The 25,294-nt window shown below is 41.6% G+C and overlaps 1 protein-coding gene across 2 annotated transcripts in view; it reads left to right on the top strand.

Annotated features, from left to right (window-relative positions):
* Positions 1–25,294, top strand: part of FSTL5 (follistatin like 5) — a 546,388-nt gene that overhangs the window by 475,850 nt on the left and 45,244 nt on the right. The window contains exons 11-13 of one of the 2 annotated variants that reach the window (XM_074951084.1): positions 12,982–13,008; positions 16,813–16,931; positions 23,191–23,340. In XM_074951084.1, coding sequence (XP_074807185.1) covers positions 12,982–13,008; positions 16,813–16,931; positions 23,191–23,340 — 296 coding nt within the window. The remainder of the gene's footprint in view (positions 1–12,981; positions 13,009–16,812; positions 16,932–23,190; positions 23,341–25,294) is intronic. The other variant, XM_074951085.1, reaches the window with a different exon arrangement.

Here is a 25,294-nt window from a genome sequence, read left to right as displayed (position 1 = left end):
CCAAGGCATGAAATGGATTTCATAACCCCAGCCTGTCAGACCCCCCGTCGGTGGTCCGCACCCTGCCTACCCGCCTTAGCGGACCTCAAGGCTGTATTAAGAGTCCCACCGGGGAATACCCCGGGAACCGTAACCCCATCCCCCCATGAGCTGCGGCATGCACTACGGAAGTTCTTAGAACACACCCGTGGTGCCCGCAATAAGGTACAGCTAGCTCTTCAGCTCTGGGGGGACTTTGAGCAAATTTTTCGGACCACAAGGGCCCTTATAAAGGAGGGCAAAGGGCAAGGCAGGCGCGGTGCTGCGGCCTACGAGCGGGCCCGCAACTTCCAAAACGATCTACTCATCTATGAGATGGGTCACGGGTTGGTGCGCAACCCGCCGGGGGCCACAAACACCCCCGCCACCGAGAAACCTCCACCCCACCAGCCCTCCACATGATGCCTACTCTTATTGCAACCTTGAATACCAGGGGCTGTAGGATGGCTCTCCGCAGGTCCCAGGTGCTCTCTTACCTTCGGGAAGGAGGGTACTCTGTAGTTTTCCTGCAGGAGACCCATACGGACCCGACCTTTGAGGACAGGTGGCGGCTGGAGTGGGGGGACGGGGTCTACTTTAGCCACTTCACGACTTGGCAAGCTGGAGTGGCGACCCTGTTCTCCCCCACCCTACGGCCCGAGGTGCTAGGGGTCACTGAGGTCGTGCCGGGCCACCTGCTGCACCTTCGAGTCCGTATGGAGGGGCTCGTGGTTAATCTTGTTAATATTTATGCCCCACAACTGAGCCCAAAGCGGCCACAATTTTACCAGCGGGTGTCCGACTTTCTCGGCACCCTAGATTCGCACGAGTGCCTGGTCCTGGGAGGAGACTTTAACACCACCCTCGAGGAACAGGACCGCTCAGGCGCCGAGCCGAGCCCGGCTGCCGCGAATATTCTTTGGGGAATAGTTGAATATCACTCCCTAGTGGACGTCTGGCGTGACCATCACCCAGATGACACCTCCACGTTCACTTTTGTCCGGGTGGAGGCCCATCGGTCACACCACTCTCGGTTGGACCATATTTATTTATCCCGTTTCCATCTTTCACAGGCCCACTCCTCTACCATTCGGCCGGCCCCTTTTTCTGACCATCATTTAGTTACTATAACGGTCTCCCTCCGTGCAGAGAGACCGGGGCCGGCCTATTGGCACTTTAATAATAGCCTGTTGGAGGACGAGAGCTTCGTGACGTCCTTCCGGGAGTTTTGGCTCGCCTGGCGAGAGCAATGGCGTGCCTTTCCCTCGGTGCGGCGATGGTGGGATCTAGGGAAGGTCCGCGCCAAGCTCTTCTGCCGTGACTACACTCGGGGCACCAGCCGACGGAGAAATGCGGCGATAGAGCAGTTGGAACGGGAGGTCTTGGAGCTGGAGAGGCGCCTGGCCGCCGACCCCGAGGACCCGTCCCTCTGCGGAGAGTGCCGGGAGAAGCGGGAGGAGCTTCGGGCCCTCGAGGACCACCGGGCCCGAGGTGCCTTCGTCCGGTCCCGCATCCGCCTCCTTCGGGAGATGGACCGCGGCTCCCGCTTCTTCTATGCCCTGGAGAAAACGAGGGGGGCCAAGAAGCACGTCACCTGCCTTCTAGCAGAAGACGGCACCCCCCTCACGGATCCGGAGGAGATGTGTGGGAGAGCCCGCGACTTCTACACAAGCCTTTTCTCCCCTGATCCGACCGATCCTGACGCTTGCGGGGTGCTCTGGGAGGACCTCCCCACGGTCAGCGTGGGCGACCGAGACCGGCTAGAGTTGCCTCTCACCCTGGCCGAGTTCTCGGAAGCCCTCCGCCGCATGCCCACCAATAAATCTCCGGGCATGGACGAGCTGACCGTGGAGTTTTACCGCGCGTTCTGGGACATCCTCGGCCCAGACCTAGTTACTGTCTGGGCTGAGTCCTTGCAGGGCGGGATCCTCCCTCTGTCGTGCAGGCGAGCGGTGCTCGCCTTGCTGCCGAAGAAGGGGGACCTCCGCGATTTACGAAACTGGCGTCCCGTCTCACTCCTTAGCACGGATTACAAAATCGTAGCGAAAGCAATTTCGCTGCGGCTAGGGTCCGTGATGGCGGACGTGATCCACCCAGACCAGACCTATACTGTCCCAGGTCGCTGCATTTTTGACAACCTATTTCTAGTCCGAGACCTTTTGGAACTCGGGCGGAGAGATGGTCTGTCGTTCGCCCTCCTGTCTCTTGATCAGGAGAAGGCGTTCGATAGAGGTGATAGAGGTGGGGTGATAGAGCGGATCCGGAAATGGACGAGGCTACTCCGATGTCTCTCCCTCCGAGGGAGAGCACTGGTGCTTAACCAACTAGTCCTCTCCACGCTCTGGTACCAGCTCAACACCCTGGCCCCGGCCCCGGGTTTCCTGACCCCCCTCCGGAGATTGATTCTAGAGTTCTTTTGGTCAGGAATGCACTGGGCCCCTGTTGGAGTTCTTCATTTACCCCTGAAGGAAGGAGGACAGGGCCTGAAGTGTCTGTACACTCAGGTCCGCGTTTTCCGCCTCCAGGCCCTGCAGAGGCTTCTTTACAGTGCAGGTAGTTCGACGTGGAGCATATTGGTGCACGCCTTCCTGCGCCGCTTCCAAGGGCTCCGATACGACCGGCAGCTCTTTTACCTTTGTCCGAGAGGTTTTCCGCGAGACCTCTCCGGGCTGCCGGTCTTCTACCAGGACCTCCTCCAGACCTGGAAACTGTTTTTAACGACCAGGTCCATGGCGGCCACCGTGGGAGCAGATCTCCTCACGGAGCCCCTGCTACACAACTCCCAACTCCGTGTGCAGGTGGCGGAGTCCCGCTCGGTGCGCCAGAGGTTGGTCCTGGTGGAAGTCACGAGGGTCGGAGACCTCCTGGACTACGACCAGAGAGACTGGCTGGATCCCCCAACGCTCACTCGGCGCATGGGGCTCTCCAGCCCCCGTACTCCCCGGCGCGTACTTCAGGAGGTGAAGGCCACCTTGACCCCCGCTGCTCGGGCTTATGTCAACCGAGCCTTGGGCGAGGGCGCACCCCGCCCATCCTCTACCCCAGGCCCGCCGGACCTTTCCATTGGGCCCCTACCCTGCCGATCCCGACAAACCCCTCACCCTTTCACTGCGAGCCGGCTGCATGAACTGCAGCCGGTCAGTTTTCAACTTGCACCACGGAAATATTTGTATACACTCACGCTTCACACCCTTCACGCCCACACCCTGGTGTCCCGCCCCAACACAAAGTGGCGGGACCTCCTGCCACCTTTGGAGGGTGAGCAACCTCGGTGGGCCAGCCTGTACTCCACCTTGGTCCCGAGGCCCGTCGGAGACATCAGTTGCGGCTCCTTCACGGAGCTGTGAGCACGGGCGTGTTTTTGACATGGTTTACTTCCATCCCAGATACTTGCCCGTTTTGTAATATGAGGGAAACCCTGGCGCACGTCTATTTAGAGTGTGCCAGATTGCAGCCCCTTTTTCAGCTCCTCACAAATATTCTATTGCGCTTCTGGCTTCATTTTTCCCCCCACCTCTTTATCTATACACTCCCCATCCATGGCCCCACAAAATCGCGGGATCTCCTGGTTAACCTCCTCCTAGCTTTGGCAAAAACAGCCATTTATAAAACCAGAGAGAGGAGGTTGGCCCATGAAACGTCCTGCGATTGTAGGGCCTTTTTCCGATCCTCAGTACATTCACGTATCCGGGCGGAGTTCCTCTGGGCGGCGTCCACCGACTCCCTTGACACCTTTGAAGAGTGGTGGGCGCTGTCCGGGGTTCTCTGCTCGGTGACCCCATCCGGTTCCCTCCGTCTAACCCTTTGATTGAGGGGAAGAGCGAGAGACGTTGCCGCTGTGGATACCATCGTCACTGTCATCTAGGAGGGGCCCTATAATACGTGGGTGTCTACCCCCTCACCCCCAAACTGCCCACCCCGCAGCCGTGCCCATCTTGCCGAGCACTCTCAGGGGGGATAATCGGTGACACTGGGCGCGGCACTAGGTAACTCGAGGTGGTGGAAGACCACGAGTGTCGAGGAAGCCCCCCCGCTCTAGGCCACCAGGTAACTCAGGAGGGTGGAAGACCACGAGTGTCGAGGAAGCCCCCCCGCTCTGGGCCCAGGCTAGCCTGAACACTTCTCCCTCCTGAAAGCTGCTGTGTTATACCTTCTGTTTGCATTGTTTTGTTGCATATTATGGTTTATTTCTTTGGTAATTTCTTGTAACTGTCACAATAAAATTCTTTTCTGTTTCAAAAAAAAAAAACTTCCCTGTTACCTTACCCAGGGAAAAGGGACCTACTTAGCCTGGGGCTAATATATCTGCCTTTTATTACTCTTCTCCTGTAGTCATATGGACCGACCCTATCACAGGATATGGTTTCTTCTTGATGGGTGTATATCGATGTACAGCTGTTGCCTAGGAGAGTTATCACCATAGGAATCAAGCAGAGAATGTCTTTCCCAAATAATGACATTATTTTTCAACAATTAATCTTATAGCTATTACAGAGAGCAGAAAAAGTGTACTGCAACTACCTTCCTAAAATTCACTCATGCTGTCTGTACTCATTTATACAGTACTATGGAGACAGGCCTGAAACTTACCTAGAAATGAATTTTTAGGGCCAATGTTGCTCTGAGCCCACACATGAACACTTCATTAATATTAATATGAGTTTCACCATGGATGAAGAGTATTTGACCATAACATTGGTAGATAGCGAGTCCTGAGAAAATCTGAATTAGGATCTGATATCACTATTAAATTTACCCAAAATTCCAATAAAGGGAAACTAAATGGTAATGAGGAAATTCAGAAACACATAATTTAAGAAAGTATTATGGGAAACCTGTACCACAGAGTAAAAAACTTACCCATTATCACACAGGAAGTCTGGGACAGAGTTGGGAACAGAAACCAGGATTCCTCACTCATGACATAAGGGCAGCTATTCATATTTTTCTGAAGAAAATAGTGTGAAAAGGCAAGCCTTAGCCATAGTGTCTGCAGTCATTACTATTATAGTTTTCAGAATAACAGCTGTGTTAGTCTGTATCCGCAAAAAGAAAAGGAGTACTTGTGGCACCTTAGAGACTAACAAATTTATTTGAGCGTAAGCTTTCCTGAGCTACAGCTCACTTCATCGGATGCATTCAGTGGAAAATAGAGTGGGGAGATTAATATACACAGAGAACATGAAACAATGGGTGTTACCATACACACTGTAAGGAGAGTGATCACTTAAGATGAGCTAATACCAGCAGGAGAGCCGGGGGGAGGGGAGGGGGAGAAAACCTTTTGTAGTGATAATCAAGATGGGCCATATCCAGCAGTTGACAAGAACATCTGAGGAACGGGGAGGGGGGAATAAACATGGGGAAATAGTTTTACTTTGTGTAATAACCCATCCACTCCCAGTCTCTATTCAAGCCTAAGTTAATTGTATCCAGTTTGCAAATTAATTCCAATTCAGCAGTCTCTCGTTGGAGTCTGTTTTTGAAGTTTTTTTGTTGAAGAATTGTCACTTTTAGGTCTCTAATCGAGTGACCAGAGAGATTGAAGTGTTATACTTGGTTACACGATCTAAAGATAATGCAAAAAAAACAAACACATGCAAAAATTCTCACCTTGTTTCTTGGTTTCACGACTAAGCTAAAACTCAAATCGGGTTCATTTAGAAATATTGCAAACTGTGTGGGTTTAAATGATAATCAGGAGACCAAATGAAACCTGATGGTTTTGAATCCAACCTTTAAATTGAAATTCATGTGATATAAACTCATGATCACAATTAATGAAAATGTTTGGAATTACTGCCTTTAGAAGCCTACTCTACAGAATCCCCTTCCTACCCTTGAGCAGCTGCAGAGTCAGTAGGAGGAATTCTCAGTCGATATCCTGACCCCTATAGAGCAGTCACCCTAGGTTGTTGGGTTAATGTGAAAGGAGGTTACTTGAGTTGTGGTGCCAGTGTGCATGTATCTATTGATCCATCTATTGGAATTAATAATACTAGACAAAGGAACTTCTGGGGATAGTCTCTTATGAGGGGGATAAAGAAACAGATGACATGTATTGACATAATAAAAATTATGCACAACCCCCTGAAAAATGAAACTGTTGATTCACCATCAATTTGTCAGTTAATATATTCTTATTAAATGCAAACTAGGAAAGGCATTTTGAGGAGTTAGAGATGCAGAAATTTGAGTTTGAGTTATATTTCATAAGGTGTCAGGAGAGATCATTGTTTTTCTCCATTTGCCAGGTTTCCACAAATGGATGTTCAGTTTGAAACCTGTTAATTTAATATCATAAATAACAATGTTGAAACAATGTATTTCTTACTAGTTCAGTATGCAAACCAAGAAGAGAATTTGGTGTCTTTTTTGTTAGGGTTTTTTTCCCCGTCTCTTATGAGGCTGTTTTGAATTAAAATGTTCAGCCAGCATAGTGATTCTGGAAACTTTTCTAAACTTAAGCTTTCAATTGATTTGCACTTAGTCTACATTAGAACCAAAGCAACAAAATGGTATTGAAAATATTTTGTTTAGCCCTGTGATTTGAAATATCAATGGAGAGGGAAGGAAAGCTTATTTAACCACAAGCTGCATAATATAGGTCCAGTAAAAAAATGACAATACTTCAGTGAAGATAAAAGCTAATAGATCTTAAAGGTCATCAGCCATTTTTTATCTGATGGCCATTGAAGCATGTGAGTCAAGAAGTAAAACTGTTCTATGGAAAACATGAAAGAGCATTTTTTTATACAAAAGAAGTGACTTTTCTGATTCTCAGTGGCCTCACCCTTTGTTTTCTCCTGAAACATAGTATACTGCTTATTGATTGCTGGCAATATGATGATCCAGTTATGTTGGCAAAAGGAAATTGTTAATTCAGCTGCAAAATTGTTGAATTTCAAGTCATGTGAAAAACAAACAAGAAAGATCCCATCATTTGTTTCCATTCTCCACCATTTCAATATAAAGAATAAAATTAGGACACTGTAATACCATGTGATGTGGCAGAGAGGTCCCATACTGGCAGAGAGGGATTTAAGGAAGCTGGCAAGGTCTCCACTGCTAATGAAAGGGTTGGGGAAAGCCTGAGAATCCATATGGTCCTACCCCACTACATCTGTAGCCAATCTTAGATGTGGAAAGGAGAGCTAAAAGGAGGAGAACTAGCCTAATTCACTGTTGATGAGGAAGGAGGGTAAGGCCTCTCCTGATTGGAGAGAAGCCTGGCTGCAGCCTTGGGACAGAGTTTGCTTGGCAGCCAAATCTGCCCTCCTAAAAAGGTCAACCAGACCCAGTGGAGTGGCAGGGGTGAGGGGCAAGGGAATTGGCAGAAGAGCAGACTGTTTGGGAGACCAGCCCTGAATGGAAGGGTGGGGCCCCACCAAAAGTTTGTGGGATGACCCTATTTTGAATTGAGTTTGTTGTGTTCCTGATTACCTTTTAATATTTATGCCCTGAAAGTCATAGGACTGAGGGGTACTCTGGCTAGCAAGCCAAGGCACCACTACACTGGAACTTATCAAAATAGAGACCTACCAGCATAGACCCCCAGTGGGGTGACTTGTGTCTGGAGAGGCCACAAGAGAGTGGCACATCTTTGAAGTTTTGGCTGTTTTAATGAGTTCTTATGGCAGAGTAACTATAATTACAATAGTTTGGTGGCAGCACAATGTAGTAGGATACAAGAGACTTCATTTTGAAAACAATGAACTCCTAGGAGTAGCATGTTGTTGTTTTTTCTGTGCAAAAGGCACAAGAAGCTGCATTGTATAAGAAGATTCATGTCGGACAATCTGTGAAATGCTAATGGTATATTTATGAGAGCTGTATAGCTGCTTTCCATAAAGAGAGACAGAACAGTGGCCACCAGAGAAGGAAGATGAATAAAAGGCTGAACAATTGAAAAATAGGTTTTAAAAATGCATATTAGTAACTTATGGTCAGGTGTTGGGAAAATGGCGCCTACCACAAAAGCATAGAAATATATTTATAATTTGTAGTTACACTGCATTTTCTTTACTGAAAGTCATCTTTTGTAAATACTGCGTATGTGTATTTTCCTAGCCATTCAGAGCTTCTCTGGCCTATTTGTGGAGGTTTCTGATTATGTTAAGAACACTTCTTGTTGAAGGGGAAAAGATTTGGATCTTGACCAGTATTACTATTTAATAATTGTATATTGTATATATGTAACTGTTTAATCAGTAGTTGTAATGCATTACATACCGCATTTCTTGACACAAAAAAGACATGACTGGAACATGGCAACTCTCCATTTTAATACATGGGAAGAATTTTCATCTATGAGATTACTTATAATAATTGTGCATTTTTTCCATCTTGAGCCTAAGAAAAATGCAAGAGTTGAGTATTGGGGTATGGCTGAGTGATTAGTTTTTATTTAAAATAGAATCTGAAGGGTATGTTCCTTGTAGTGCCTCCCATCTGTAGTGCAGATGTGGTGGATCCTCCATTACTGAAATCTTTATATCAGGCCTGGATATCTTCCTTAAAAATATGTTATAGTTCAAATAGAAGTTGTGGACTTAATGCATAAAATATTGGGGCAGTGTCTTTGGCTTGTGCTCTCCAGGAGGTTAGATTAGATGGTGATAATGGTCCACTCTTAAAATCTATAAAATCTGTATTTCACATCCACGCTGCAGTTTCAAAAAGCAATGCTAAATCTTCTTCCCACTACAATTTATCAGGTATCTTGTGGTATTTTCAAGCTAGTAAGTCAGTTTTTCTAAAGCTGAGGTTTTTTTTTTTCTTTATTCATTGTTTGTCTTGTGTAACAATCTAGATATCATATATGTCATTTTGCATTAACCAGATTATTTGTATTCTGTATTGAATGTCTTAGATGTCATTCATTTGTTAATGCCATGTCCTTACATGTAGTTGAAATAATTGGGAGAATGGTTTTAATTTTCTTTTATCTCGCTCCCCCACTTCCACCTTTCCTAGAATTTATTGTTCAAATGCAGGAGTTACAGCTCCGCGCAGGAGGCCTTGAATACATTTGGGTCACATGCTGTCCTTCTTTAAGAAAATCTTTGGAGAGGAACACTAATTTAAAAAAAAATCCTTCCAATTTGCGCTAGGGCAGTGGTTCTTAACCTGGACCGCATGCACCCCCTGGGGGTGCGAGACATGCCAGATTTTTTTAGAAGGTAAATCATCAAAAACACAAATTAAGCGCAGGCACATAAGTACAAGTACTTTGTTTCATCAAACCTATGTATTTATTAACATTATACATTTTTAACGATTACTGTAATATACAAATAGGTTTAAAGAACTGACCTACTTCAACAATTTTTGATAAGGGGTGCGAGAACATATGTTGATTTTGTGCAAGAACATATTTTGAGAACCAAAGGGGTGCAGGCTGAAGTAAAGTTTAAGAACCACTACTCCAGGGAGACAGCTTTTGAGTCTTGCAGAGAGACCCTGCATAGCATTACATAGGCAAATTGAGTCCACAAGTGCTGCAGATCCTGAATGTCCGTGCATAATAGTCTCCAGCCACACTATCCTAGTGCATCTGCAAGGACACACTGCTCATCCACACTGCTCTCTGAATCCCTATTTATGCCTTACCCCCCTGCAGATGTACAAAGGTACATCTGCATGGTGTTAACTACCATGTTTGTTTTTTTTCTTGGAAAGATTGAGTTACTGGGGGTGCATGACATGTAGTGTGTTTTTTCTTGTTTACCGCCCCCCCCCCCCCCCGGGCTGTTGTCCCCTGCATGTGAAGAGGCTCCACTGCAGGTTGTTTGCAAAGAGAGGCTTCAAAGAAGTTGAAGGGAAGGGTAATGCTTTATTGGCTGTACTTCCTTCTCTTTATGGGTACCACCAGCTCTCACCGTCCTGTGCAAAAGAGGGAATTCTTGGCTCTGTAGCAGCAGGACTATGATTATCTCATTGAAAATTTTCTTTAAGTAGAAAAAAAAATCCAAATTCAATGTTTTTCTCTCCATTGTCTGGAGTAACACAATTTAAAATCTATATTTTATACCATCTCAATTTTTTTAATATATATCTATATATATTATGAGAGACCCAGGCCAGTTGGGTACAGCAGAATAGCCTTATTGGGATCCAGGAAGTGGGCTGGCTAGCCCACTGCTAAAGGATTCCCCCCTCCCCCCCCAGCCTAAGCAGAAGGCAGATATACTGGCCACTGGATTAACAGTTTTCTGTTCCCTGACTGACCAGAGCAGGGGCTGCTCCAGGCTAATGAGAACACCTAACCCCAATTAACCAGCAAAGAGTCAGGTGAGTCCATTAAGCTAATGTGACCACCTGACTCTAATTAAGGCCCCTCTGATAATATAAAAGGGCTCACTCCAGTCGGGCAGAGAGGAGCCAGAGGAGAGGAAGTGCAGCTGAAGGGCTGGTTAATGAAGACACCCCCAAGTCATTGGTAAGGAAGCCCTAAGGTAAGGGAGAAGCAGGAGAGCTGTGGGGAAGTGGCCCAGGGAAATGTAGCAACTCTGGCAGTAAAAGGTTGGCTGCCAACAGCTGCTACCATTAGGGTCCCTGGGCTGGAACCCGGAGTAGAGGGCGGGCCTGGGTTCCCCCCAACCCTCCACTACAGAAACACCTCCTGGGAGGGGAAAACAGGCCCCTGTCAGGACAGGAGGCTAAACTGTTTTGGCATAAGTCCGTAGGAGCAACAGAGACTTTGGGAATTCTCTCACCTACCTCCATTGCTGGCTTATGATGAAAAGGATTCTGTAGACTGTATCCCTGGCCCTTGGGAGAGAAGGGCTATGTGGAGGGTTGCAGTGAGCCTCTGAAGCTAGCATAAACCGCCTGGAAGCATGGGACCCATGGGAACAAGGTCGGAGCTCTGCCACAATATATTTGCCCTCTTTATGTCAAGTTGGTTTCTTACTTCACAAAGAGGATCAGTCAATAAGACACCAAGCTAATCTTCCATCCCTACATGAATGCAGCTTACAGCAAGAGGACTAGATCTGCCGCAAACTGTTAAACTCTTTTACACAAGGACAAAAGAAATATAATTTAGCAGAACAGCCAAATTGCTTACACATGAGTAGCCAAGTAAAAAATATTGTACCTTACACTAACAGACGCATATTAAGTACTGTGTTTGTGATTGCCAATGTAATATCACACTGCAAGCCCAGCATATTTTGTACTGTTAACATAGAGCCCCGTTCTGCCCTCCTCACTGTTGCTGACTAGTAATTTACTCTGCAGATTGTCCCCAGGTATCCTGCTGCTTTCAGTGAGACTGACCCTGAGCTGGTGTAAACTGTCATAACTCCACTGAAGTTAATCTATTTTTGAAATAAGAAGCCAACCTGACTTCAAAAGAGCAAATATAAAAAATAAATTGAGAGAATATACAAACAGATTTTAATTTGCAGTGTCTCAATTTTGATTTCAACGGGTCTGTTACAATTTACACCAACTGAGGAGGATCTGCCCCCTTATGTAGAAATGTCATAATGTGAATAAAGGGTGGCAGAATCAGGACCACAATTAGTATTAGCCATTTGTAGTGTATAATACATTAATGGGTCACATGTTGAAGACAATACAGTGTTGGGAGTTTGAAGTTACTATACGCCCAAGGGGCAATTAACAAAGGCACAAAAATTAAACAGTTATAAAGCTAATAAACATTAATATAGTAATATGTTAATAATGTATGCTCTCATGTAGAAGAGTGAAGCTTTGATTCCAAAATTCAATAATGCTACATTTCACTATTGCTACTAATAATTTACACTTATATAGAAAACTTCATCCATAGATCTGAAAGTGCTGAATGTTCATAAACGTTCTCCTCCTCTAGTGCAGATAGGGAAATTGAAAGACGGTGAGTTTAAGTACTATGGCTAAGGTCATATAGCAAGTCAATACTACTAAGAGAGACAGTGTGTGAAATACAATGAGGAGGCAATAAGGTAATAAGAAAAACCCAACTGCCATGTTTTCCAAAGCCTCTGAATCATTAACTTAGAAAAAAGTCTAATGGTGTTCTCCAGGGGCTTACAAAAACTTTTTTTCTCTCTCTCTTTGTTCCTTTTCCTTGAAATATGTATGTATTTGTGAGGACAGTTATTTTTCAAGGCATTCGTGTGTTTGTTTGATTAGTTTCTTCCACTTCAGGCTGTGCTTTAAATATTTAGAAATATTTACCGGGTAGTTATATTTAGGTGCTATATATTTAAATATATAGTTATATTTAAGTACATTCTATCCCCCCAGATGGAAGGAGTAGCAGAATTTGTATAATTCATTTTTCTCCATTCCACATGTCAAAAATCCAAACACTTCAGGCAAGAATTTCAGATATGGCTCATGATGTCATGTAAATGTAACAACTCACAATTCATGTGTGTTTGCCCCACAAAGTTATTGTCCCTTTCTGCTCTTTTTGAAGTCAATGGCAAACATATCATTAACTTTGAAGGATCAGGACTCATGTTACAGCAGGATAGAAGTAACAATGATTTTTAAGTGCCTCTTATAAATATGTTCTTAAGTGTGTACGTCTCTCATCACTTTTTTCTAAAATGAATAATTCTTCAAAATTCATTACTTGCACTAAAAACAGTAGATGAAAATTATCTTCAGCTATAGTCTTATCTATATTTCTATGAACATAAACTTGAGATATGTTAGTAATGGAATATTAAACACACTCTTTATTAATAAAAGGCTAGAAATGTTAATTGCAAAAAACATCAACAACAAGCATGGATAAGTCATTGCTTTTCCCATTTTGAAGTACAATAGTTTGATATGAAACTTTTGGTAAATTCACTGTATTTTGTAAATACAAGTTCTTTAGTTTATGAAACAGAAAATGTAGCATCATAATTATTTCAGGGACTGATATACCATTTCATGGGGTTTTTTTCTTGTTCATTTGTCTCTTCTGTTCTTTCTCTCTCTTACATGCTGCAGTTGCAAACATATTGTGGCGAGAGGAAGGTATTAACACATTATTTTTTCTATACTATGATATTTTTTCTTTTGTGCCTATTACATTTCTCGTTAGCAGTCAGTAGTTCTAGTAATTATCTTTTCATTTGCAGGGTTTTTTTTTTTGTAAAATATCATGGCATTTTAATGCCTTTATATAAGCATGCTTATTTTGGGGCAAATTGATTATTTACAACAACTTTTTTATTGTTTGTATTTAACCTACATCTGTGTAATATTAAGGGTATAGGAACAAGGAAACGCAGAGTCAGAATTGAAAATCCAGGCTGTTGCTTTGCCCTTAGCTTGTCCTGTTGATGTTATAAATCTTTCATCCATTCAGCCTATCTGTAGTTAGAATTTTGACTGCATGCTGTGAATCATTTGTCAAGAGTGTCATCTTGTGCAGCTCGCAGAATAATAGAGAATTCTGACTGGTTAATTAGTCCATAAGACAAAGCAGTTTCTTCTTGCTATAACGTTGTGACTCTGGGGGAAAATTTCATGACCATTTGGAAACTTCTCTAAGGGATACATTTTATGGCATAAGCAGTATCAGGTGTTTGTGCAGTTTAGAACACTGTTGCCTTCTAAGGTTTACTTCCAATGATAGGTATTTTGCAGGATCTGAGTTCTGTGCTTTAATATGACTTACCATAGCAATATCTAGGCACAAGCAAAAATGTTGAAACCGAAGTGTTAATAAGACCCTTTATTCTTAACTCTGACTAGCCCTATATTCAATTAAAGTTATAGGGAAACTTTCAGATATTTCCATAAATGTAAGGTGTGTTTTTTTCAATTCTTTCCAATGAAAGATTCATGGTAGCTGAGTTTCCCACAGATTTTGCTCTGTGCTACAGTGCTCTTTTGCCACAGTAGATGTTGATGCGTGGTACTCAAATACACTTTTTGTGACTGAATTTTCTTTTCCATAGAAATCAAAGTTCAAAATATAACATTTGACTTGGAAATGGCCTAATTACAAAATAAAACTTAGCACATATTCTTTATGCTGCCAAAGTGCTTTACAGATATTAACTAGTTCTTTCAACATCCCTATTTTACCGGTCCAGATATAAACCTGCCAATCCAGTGACCTCAGTGGAGCTAAGCCAAGGTACACCAGGTGGGAATCTGGCCCAAAGAGTTCAAGTGAGTTTTCCAAGACAACACTGAGAGTCACATACTAGGGTTCTTGATTCAGTTGGTGGGGACTGAGAATCTAACATGTATCACCCTCCAAGCTTATTTTGCAACTTTAGCAAAGGGTTCTCTCATTTCTTGTCTTATATAGAACTGAGTACGTTATTGGCCCTTTTTTGTCTGCTGAGTATAAGCTGAGTGTAAACTTTTCAAGCCTGATCCTCTGTCATCTTCTGTGATGGAGAGTACTATCACATTTTTATTGCTTCTGTAACAATAGTTATTAATAATAAAAAAATGATGTACCAGTGTGTGGACTGATGAGAACAGAGTAAACATGTCCCAGACTCTTGTATGCCCCCAGGACTCCTATTTGTGGAGCAGGGACTGTAACCAAACACTCACAGGCCAATGGCAGTTCTGTTATTGTCAGGTCAGTCCCTGTGCCTTTAGCAAGTATTGCGGCTGGCAGGAAGGTGACAGCAGACATCCAATAAAGGCAAAGCCAGGAGGAAGTATGCCTTTTCTCCCTTTCTACACTGTTGCAGCACTCCCACCATCCTTACCTTTCCTTTAAGTCCGATATTTACTTATTGCTGTGCCTTGATGGAGTTGCGTATTGACAGTCCAGTTAATATAGGCTCTCACAGTTGTAGTTATTGGTCAGCATGGATTCATCTGGACCTTGAAGCAATTATGTGGTAAGGTTCCAGACAACTGGAGAAGGGCAGGCATAGTATCTATGTTTAAAAAGGGGAACAAAGAGGACCTATGGAATTATAGAACAATCAGCCTAATTTTGATACCTGGAAAGATAGTGGAACAGATTATTAAGCAATCATTTTGTAACCTCCTAGAGGGTGGTTACATAGGGTTATAAGGAATAGCCAACATGAATTTGTCAAGTCCAAATCATGCCAGACCATGTAATTTACTTTCTATTTTTTGACAGGGTTGCTGTCCTAGTGGAGAGGGGGGAGCAGTAGACATGATGTATGTTGATTTTTAGTAAGGCTTTTCACATGGCCCGCATAACATATTTTCATAAACAAACTAGGGAAAGGTGGTCTACATGAAATTACTAAAAGGTGGGTGCACAACTGATTGAAAGGCTGTACTTAAAGAGTATTTATCATGGTTCACTGTCAAACTGGGATAATGTATCTAATCCCACATGGGTGTGTCCAGCGTCCAGTACAAGTCAATATTTTCATTAATGACTTAGATAAAGGAGTGGAGAGTTTGCTTACAAAATTTGTGGGATGAAAAGAAGTTGGGAGTGGTTGCAAGCATTTTGGAGGACAGGAATAGAATTCAAAATTACCTTGACAAATTAGAATATTGGTCTGAAATCAACAAAATGAAGTTCAGTGAAGACAAGTATTATACTTAGGAAAGAAAAATCAAATGCACAACTAGAGAACAGGGAATTACTGGCTAGGTAGTAGTACTACCGAAAAGGATCTGGGGTCATAGTGGATCACAAATTGAATATGAGCCAACAGTGTGATGCAATTGTGAAAAAGGCTAATATAATTTGTGGGGGAGGAGCGTTGTATGTAAGACACAGGGGTTCTACTTGGCACTGGTGAAGCCTCAACTGGAGTACTGTGTCCAGTTCTGAGTGCCACACTTTAGGAAAGATGTAGAGAAATTGGAGAGTGCAGAGTTCAGAGAAAAATGAAGGGGGGGAAAAAAGGGGGTTTAGAAAACCTGACTTTGGAGGAAAGATAAAACTGGGCACACTAACCTTGAGAAAAGAAGACAGGGGGAGGGACATAATAACAGTCTTCTAATACGTTTATAAAGAGGATAGCGATCAGTTATTCTCCATGTTCACTAAAGGTAGAACAACAAGTAATACTGTTAATCTGCATCAGGGGAGATTTAGGTTAGATACTAGGAAAAACTGTCTAACTATAAAGGTAGTTAAGCACTGGAGTAAACTTTCAAGGGATGTTGTTGAATCTCTGATACTGGAATTTTTAAGAGCAAGTTAGACAAACATCTATGGAATGGTCTTGGTATACTTTGTCCTGTCTCAGCACAGGGTGCTGGACTAGATGACTTCTCATGGTCCCGTCCAGACCTACATTTCTATGATTGTACAGTGGCTAAACATTTGTGTTTGTTCAAATTAGCATTAAAGTAGGCCCCCTCTTCTTCCACCGTGACTTTCCAATAAAATATTATAGAGAATATCTTATTTACAGTACTGAAAGAAATGTGATATATAATAATGAATAACTAAAAATCAGGATGGTTCTGTTAACGTTTTATAGAAATTATTTGAACTCATCCCTCAGAAAAGGAAAAGTGAAAAATATGTGGAATTTATTTTCATTTGATCCGAATGTAAAAAAAAAATTACATGATCATTTTCATTAATGAAGCTCTCAATATGGTATACATTTCCAAGTCTGTGTTCATGAAGCCCACTGGCTTACTCGTGGGGGGAAAAAACAATGTGAAATCCTGAATAATGTCATTTTTTTGTTTTAGCTAAACAATAAAAGATCCCACAGGATTAGCTTTATTAACATCATGCACATTAATAAATTGATCTCATGCCAGTGATATGGTGAGGGCTTGCATTCAAAAGGAGGAGTTGGTTGTGTGTTTTTTAGGTTCTAATTTTGTTCATTTGAATGTGTTTTTGTTCCTAAGGTCTGGGAATTGGGAACATGTTCTATGTGTTTTATGAAGATGGAATCAAAGTGATACAACCTGTAGAATGTGAATTTCAGAGACATATTAAGCCCAGTGAAAAACTCCTCGGGTTTCAGGCAAGTATTTTATGAATTTATTTATAGGGTTTTTTTTTCTTCAGTGATTCTTTTCTTTTAAAATAAAAATGTCAATTTAATGCTGGTCAAATGTGCCAGGATGATGACCATGGAAAGTGAAGTCTTCTACGTGTCCATTGTAACAGGTAATTGCTACAAACCAATGTGCCTCAGTGCTGAACTGTTTGTATTGTTCTCCATTTTATTTTATTTGTCTAAATTAGATTGTCAGCTTCGGAGATCAGAGACCTCTGCTGGTGTAAATTGTCATAGTCAATGGAGACAGTTAACACCAGAAGAGAATCTCTCACTATGAACCACAATTAAAGTTGATGTAAGCAGTTGCATCTCTTTGCAATGACTGGTGTTGTACCCAGTTTCATCCACTTCTGTGTTAAATTTTTGTGTGTTTGTAAAGCACTCTGTAAACAGTAGTTTAGTCTCCATGTCCACTCATTCCATTATTGACTGGGGTGATGGGCACTTCTGATAGGAACACTTGTGTGCTCGTATCTAGATTAACTCATTTTGTATAGTCCATTATAAAGCCTTCGAATGGTAATAACTCTTTCTCACTGCACATCTGGACTGGATTTGACTGATGGAGCTTTAGATGAAAACCTCAGTCTAACAATCCATGAGCAATCCCCCATGCAATGTTTTTCAATTACCAAAAGTACATTTAAGTAAAAAAAAAAAAAAAAAAAAAGAACTCTCTATGGAATTTGCCTCTTCAGCTGTCATTACAGAAGTCATAGTATGCAATACACAACAGCAAGATATATTTTTACTGTGAATAATTATACTTTCAGCAGCTAACCATACCTTGATTTGTGCCGCTTAAGTTAAATTAGGTTGACACAGCCAAAAATAAGCCAAAGACCTTTCTTTATGGATGGTTAATTCAAAAGTTGATTATTTAAGAAATCTCTGAATTTTATTGGATTAAAGTGAAAATGAGAGTGGCATATTTTAAATGTATCCTGTGTTTTGTTTAAGAATTTAATGATCTTCAGAATGATTAATGGTATGGATAAGTAAGTTTAATGAAAAAAAACCACTTATTTATTTTTTGCAGCTTTCCATTTCCAAAATAACATTCTAATTAAGCCAAGGAAATGTTAGAGAGTGACTCTTTTCTTTAAATAGGAACAAACTTGGTGTCTCTGTAGAATGTATTTTGGTTTATGTATAAAATTTATAAGGTAGCACATGGAGATATATTAAAAAGGGAGGAGCAGTAGATTTTGCCCTTGAATGTGTGGGTCACCTCCATTAACATCAATACTAGTGCTGCACGTACATCAGAAGACTGACTTTCCTCCCTTGAATAGGCAGGTTAATGGGAACTTTTTCTTGCAGAAAGAAACGTGAGTATTCAGACAGTTACCCTGGTGTGTGTGTTTTGTTTCGTTGTTGTTGTTTGGTTTTTTGTTTCTGTTTTTACAAATACTTGTTAAACCACTCTTCACTTCCCTGTCCAAGAAAAAGGGGTTGATTTTCAGTGAAAGATTCTGGAGTGTAATAGGACAAATAGAAGTCCACTGAGATTTTCTTCCTAGAAGAAGGATTGAAGTGTGGATTTAACAGAATTCCCTATATACACTCTTAATATCAAGACAGCAGCTGTGTGCTACTCAAAATAACTCATTGAGCAGGAACTTTAGATCCACTCTGCAAAGGAGTCAGTTGTTATCTTTCTCATATCTCTTTGGAAAAAGCTCTGGGTTTGTTCTAAATAAAAAATCAATTTTGGTGCAGTGTCAGATTTCATCAACTTTCAGCTTGTGCTCATTGACTGGTCAGGGTTCATGTGATGCATTCTGAGTTATTCATTCTTCCGGCTTCCTTTGCCAGAGAGCTTTACAGGGTAGTATTTTAGATATATCTACTTTTATAGCTGTGCATACATTTTTGCCCCACCACTTAATATACCTACCATGGATGAAACATTTCCATTATTTAATTCTTTGATATGTTTACAAGAAACCATGCAGTGTTTTTTTACAAAGCTTTCTAAATATGAGGCCTTCAGTGGAAGAAGAAGAAAGCGAAGCATATGCACAGCTTCTTGAATTAGTTTTTCTTAAACACCTTTCTGATGTAATGCTCCATACACTCAAACTCATATTTAGGGCTCTTTGGTAGTTGTGTACACTCTGTTCAGTAAATTAGATGTCTACATTTTGATGAGAGAAAATGTAGGTTCCCACCAAGTATATATTAAGATTTTCTAGGTACTCATTCTATTGAGCCTCAATCCAGCAAAGCATTTGCACAGGTGCCTAACCTTTAAATCAATGGGACTACTCACATCTTCAAAGTTAAGTATGTGCTTGAGTACTTCACTGGACTAAAGCCTTGTTTTGTTGCATGCATCCATATTTGGTTCAGTGGCATCCCAAACTTGCTCTGTTTTTTCCCCAGAAAAATAGAAGCCTACACTCCTTTCAGAAGTTTCTGAATGTATTGATTCCTTTCATTACATTTGTGCCAGAGGAAAGTGGATCTCACTTATTCTGAGAGCAAAAATGAAGAACTTAAAATATTTCGTAGATGGCTTTGGTTCTACCATTCTACAGTTCTACCACTGTGCAGGGGATCTTTTGCCCTACAGAGTGAAAATCATTGAGTTACTCTTAAAACAAGCAAAAAACCCAGATCCTTTCCCTTCCCCTGAGGCTGGTGGAAACCCGGGCTCACTGAAGTTCATTACAGAACTCCCGTTAACGTCAGTGGAGCCAATATTTCAACACTTGTCTGTCCTCTACACAATTATACCAGTTCACGACAGCATTTAAGCACAAAGTTCTAATGGGGCCAGATTCTTTAACACTATTTCTTATCCTGAAATTGTGTTGTAATTGTTGTTGTTAAATTACAGGTTTAACGTTTTAAACCAGGATCCTGTCCTTCTAAAATGAGTGCACATAATAACAACATATACAGTATCTTGTACAACCTGATACCATACAATAGCTAACACTTATACCAACCAGTTTTTCTGGGGACAGTATACACATTCCTCTAGCTTTTTCAGGTTGCTGGTCTATCTCAGCTGAATTACACTAGCAAATGGAGGACTAGATTATGAAAGGGAAGCAATACTTCACTGTATACTTTGAAAAAGCCACGACTGGTTCAACGTGCCCAAAGACAGTTGTACTCTTTGTGAGATATGTGTGGGGTGCTCACCCTGAATTTCAGACTGGAATCTTGTCCAACACTTTTTTATGGAAAATTATTTGCATTGAAAACTTAAGCCCTAACCAGTAGAAAGAGGGTTTTTTGAGATTATTAATTACAATTATGTAATAAGAGTTCATCAGATTATCAAATCCGTGTTTAAATAACTTGATTGAAAGCCCATGACATACAATTGGCCACACTGCACCTTTAAGTAGGTGGGGAGGGTGTTGTCCAGCTTGCCGGAGGAGAGGGAATAGTACTTTATGGGTTGGAGGGGGGAAGAGGGGCTCAGAAGCGGCTGCCAAAGGCAGAGTGGGTCAATGTGGTGATGCTGACTCATCCCCAGGGACTGGCTGCGGAGTTAGAAAGGGGCAAACCCGGCAGAACAAGCCCCTTTTTCCTGGACCAGACGGAGCAGCACCTATCCTCCCCATCCTTGGAGGTGGCAAAATACTAGGGTTGGTCAGGACTCAGGACCTGCTGTGGGCATCACACTAGTTGCCCCCTCCTAGGGAAGGAATTTTTCCCTCACCATCAGATTGGCCAAGGTGGAGTGGGTTTTTTTTTGTTTTGTTTTGTTTTTTTTGCCTTCCCCACTGTGGGTTCAGGGGGCTTTGTTATGGTGATTTAGGCTATGATGTTGCAACTCATGATGTAGAAGTCCGATGCAGGTACTCCACAGGGAAGGGATACAGTGACCAGATAAATGGCTTGGTAAAGGACTTTAAAAGGAGGTGTTTAGGTGTGGAATGGGGGTGGGGAGTTCTGGGCTGCTATGATTGCTACAGCAGGGAGTCACCCCCTTTTTCTTATAACCCACCTTAACCCTCATTTGTTTGGGGGGACAGCTTGGTAAGGTCCAAACTATGGGTTGGCTGGGGTACCTGGATGGAAAAAGGGGGGGACTGGTGAAAGCCCCCCAGGTAGATATTGAATGAACATGGAGTTATCTGCACTGTATACTTTTAGCTGCTGGGTCATGCCAGACATATAATAATAAAGTTGTAGCCTGATTAAAACCATATGAAGTGTCTTCTGTCCTCTTTTTGGTATAGCTGGACAATGGAATCATTGTATTGACTTCAGTGGCTTTGGATTAAAGTAAAATTTGTCCACAAACAGATGTTTTCTCTTTAGAATGTATTGTTGCCCCAACATCTTCAAACATTCTTTACAGTACATCCAAGGAATTATTTTCTACCATCCCTTGATTTGATTTAGGAGAGTCATTTTCTGAGTAGGGAAATGCGGTGAAAAGAATTAAATAAATTAACTTTTTCCATTGCCTTTTACCAGATGTTTGCTTGTCTTGTACAAAGGCTAAATTAGAAAAAAGGTAAATTGCTCACTTTTTAATTAAAAAAAAAAAAAAACTAGTGCATTTATACCTATACTTTAAGGAAAAAAATATTTTATCCCGTTACCCAACCCCAAGGGAAATTAATATTGAATCTTAGTAGCAGAGAGTATAGTTTTAAAGAGAACTCCAAATTCAGCCTCCTCACATAATTTTTACCTCTTTAAAAGGCAAAATCTCAGCTCCATTAATCCTGGATATTTCTGGGACCTCGCGAATGCCAGATAAATGGGGGAATGAATAAGTGGGGAAACAAATGGGAAACGGATTCATGTGGGGAAACAAAATCATATTTTAGATAAAAGAGTTTGGAGATTGTAGTGTTTTTATACCACTGATTTGAATCTTTCTATATATTTTTGTAGAGGATGTTTTGAGGGAGAGCAAGGGTCAGCTAGCATATTGTGGAATTTAAAAAAAAAATCATAAAGCCACTATAGTGACTCCATGGTTGCATTTGCATTGGGAGTTTAATTTATAAACTTTAATTTGACCACCTCTTTAATTTATTATTTGAGACAGCATTTGCTTTACATTTTGTGTGTGTGACGTAGAATAGGAGAGAGAAAAATTCTGAATATTCCATATCTCCAGCTTACTTTCACATAATTGCAAATTTAAAAAAAACATTAGCACTTGAAATTTGGTTCATGGGTCTCATGATTTTTACTTCATTTTCACATAGAGATACATTTTAAAATTCTCAAATAGCTTGATCTATGCTAGGGGTCTCAGACTCAATTTACCTTAGGTCCAATTTGCCAGTCCTCAAATCCTCCCAGCAGGAGGGAAGAGAATTTTTAGAGTGATCCAAAAGGTTATACATTTGATTAATTACATAAAACTGAGAAAATGAACATTTAGGCTGAGCATCAGAAATAATTTCCCTGTTGATAAACCCTGAGCGTAAAGAGGTGTCAGAGGCCATCAGCATGGATCTTTCTGAAGGAGTGATGGCCAGGAGGTCTGTGGGATAGTCTTTCAGAGGAGGTGATAGAAACTCCATCACTTGAAATCAGACAATTATGTATCATGTTACATATTTGCTTGCTCATACTAGCAGCCTTATATGTATACTCTTTACACAAGAAAGAGCTATGTTAAACAATATTTTAATAAATATGCAAGAATTTCCCTCATCTAAATTCATGCTGCTTTTTTAAAACATATCTTGTTCCTTGAACTAGCACAATTTTATAGCCAGTGCCAAGGGAATTTTATTCTGCATTCATGTTCCTTTAAAGAGCATGTTTTTTATGAACTATCGCAGGGGTTGGCAACCTTTCAGAAGTGGTGTGCTGAGTCTTCATTTATTCAAGTAGTAAAAGTTGGAGAAATAAACGGGAAAAAAAAAACCTTGACATTCATCTCTAAACAGAATATTTTTCAAATTCTTCCTAAGGCTTCAAATTCAATGGACATTTTTGCTATTAACTTCAATGGATTCAGGAATTCACCTAAGAGACTTTGAAAAAAATTCTGACTTAAAGGTGTTTGTCCACATTGGTTTTAACACTAAGATGATAAACTCCTGGAATAGTCTATACTCTAACCTTTTTTTTTTTTAATTCCTTGGATGAAATGCAATATCCCTTGTATTTGATCCAGGAGGAAACATGTTACAAACAGTAATTGTGACCAGTCTTTTGCATTGCTTGAGTTTATTGTTTTGATTTTCATTTCTCTCTCTTATTTGTTTATCTTGCATTATAGGATGAAGTTTGTCCCAAAGCTGAAAGAGATACTGTTCAGAGGTGTGTGTGGGCATCTGCTGTTAATATCAAAGACAAGTTCATTTACGTAACTCAGCCTACTTTGGACAGAGTGCTTATTGTTGATGTACAATCCCAAAAAGTTGTGCAGGTACTTATTTCTAACTTTACAATTAATGACAAGTATGGATGCAACATCTCCAGCTCTGCTTCTCTATATGCTTTTCAGGGACACAGTCAACCTGACAATTACTTCTTATGTCTGAAATATTGTTTTTACAATTCACACCAAACATTACTTACACTGAAAGTAATTAATGAACACTTCCTGCCCCAAACCAATTTGTTTACTTTGCGTATTTGACAGCAGTTTGTGTTTAGTCACTTTCACTTTTCCCCTGCATATAGAGAGTTAGCAAGAGAGAAACTAACTGAAAAGACCTTTAGAAACATAAAGAATCAGTACAACGTTAAAAATATTTTAATATATTATTTAAAGGGTGCTCCGTCAGAAAATGATTTTTTTAATTTGTCAGTTAAAAAAATAGTATCCATTTTAGATGTTGTTATAGTCCCCATATACAGACATTCAAGATGCTACTTGTTAGGTTCTGTGCTGTGCCTCTTAAACACAGTGTAACCCACACACCTCCTGGGTGTGGTGTTCTTTCCCATCTAGTGGCACCAAGACCACATAGAGAGCAATTCATGAGTTTGCTCTACAGCCTCAGCTAACAGGCAGTTGGCTTTTAGCTCATGTGGTAGAGGCTTATGCACTAAGCTCCCGAGGTCCGTGGGTCGATCCTGCCCTCTGAGGGCCAATGTCTGTCAGGGTCTGTGTGTTATAAGTGGGGGCTCGTCCAGGATTTCAACTGGGAAGCCCTCTGAAGCTCGGGTCACGCTTCCTCAGCTAGGGGAAGTAGGTAACCTACGCACCTTCTGGGTGTGGTGTTCTGTCCCATCTAGTGGCACGGAGACCACTTAGAGCGATTAATGAGTCTGCTCTACAGCCTTAGCTAACAGCCAGTTGGCTTTTGGCTCATGCTTTAAGCTCCAGAGGTCCCCGTTCGATCCCGCCCACTGACGACCAGGGTCTGTCGGCATTGCAAGAGCACAAAATTCCACAGCTGAGGGAGAGTGAAGCTGAAGGTGACTTTAAGCCACCTTTCTGTCCTCTCAGTTCTCGGCTGCTATGGCAGTAGGGAGGCCCCCAACATGACTTTGACAAATTGAGGGGCTTCTTAAGTTATGGCAACCTGTTTTCTCCATTTGGATCAAAAGGTCTTCAGGCTCTTTTATGCTTCCACAGAAAGGTTCAAGCAGAGATGAGAATCCCTCCCAATTGCTCCATGGTGTACAGTTTTGATTTGTTAACAAGGCAATGTAAAATCTTATGATAGACTCGGTTCTGGTGACATTACTCACATGTACAGTCATACTGATGTCAATAACCCAGTAGTCCTTACTCATGTGAGTCCTCCCATTTAAGTCAATCAAGATGAGGATTCATGTGAGTAAGGACTACAAGACTGAGCACTGTGGACCTGATATTGCCCCATTTGAACTCCGTGCAAACTTGACGTTAATGGCAGCAGGATCAGGCCCTCTATCACCAGCTACATGGGATGCTCAAATATAAAAATATGTGTGGAGAATAATAGAATAAGCTTTACAATGTCTAAAAATGTGTCTCCAAAATACGAAGAGGTTACTTGTTATAAACTCTCATGTGTTTACAGTTCATAACAAGACAGATAAAATTTACAAAGGCACAATTGCAGTAGAATTCCTTTTCCTCTTAGTTCAGTTTGTCTAATACCTCTACAAAGGCATTATACTCAGTTTTTCATTTTTAAGCCAAAGATTATATACAGTGGAATATATTATACTATACAGTCTTTCTGACTGTTGTCATCTGACCAAGAAAATTAGCTTTACTTTGTTTCCAGCTGCAACACAGGTCAACCAATTACAGGCATTCAGTTTGGAACTGTCAAAAGTCTTTTGCCAGCAAAGGAGTTTTCTAATTACTGTCCATTTCAGAACATGTAGAATCATCTTTAAACTTATTTTAAAAGTAGAACTCCGCACTTGCTAAAATAAAT

This window comes from Natator depressus, chromosome 4 (assembly GCF_965152275.1).
Source record: "Natator depressus isolate rNatDep1 chromosome 4, rNatDep2.hap1, whole genome shotgun sequence".
NCBI lineage: Eukaryota > Metazoa > Chordata > Testudines > Cheloniidae > Natator > Natator depressus.
Note: the sequence above shows the minus strand (reverse complement) of the source record. Positions and strands in the feature narration are given on the sequence as shown.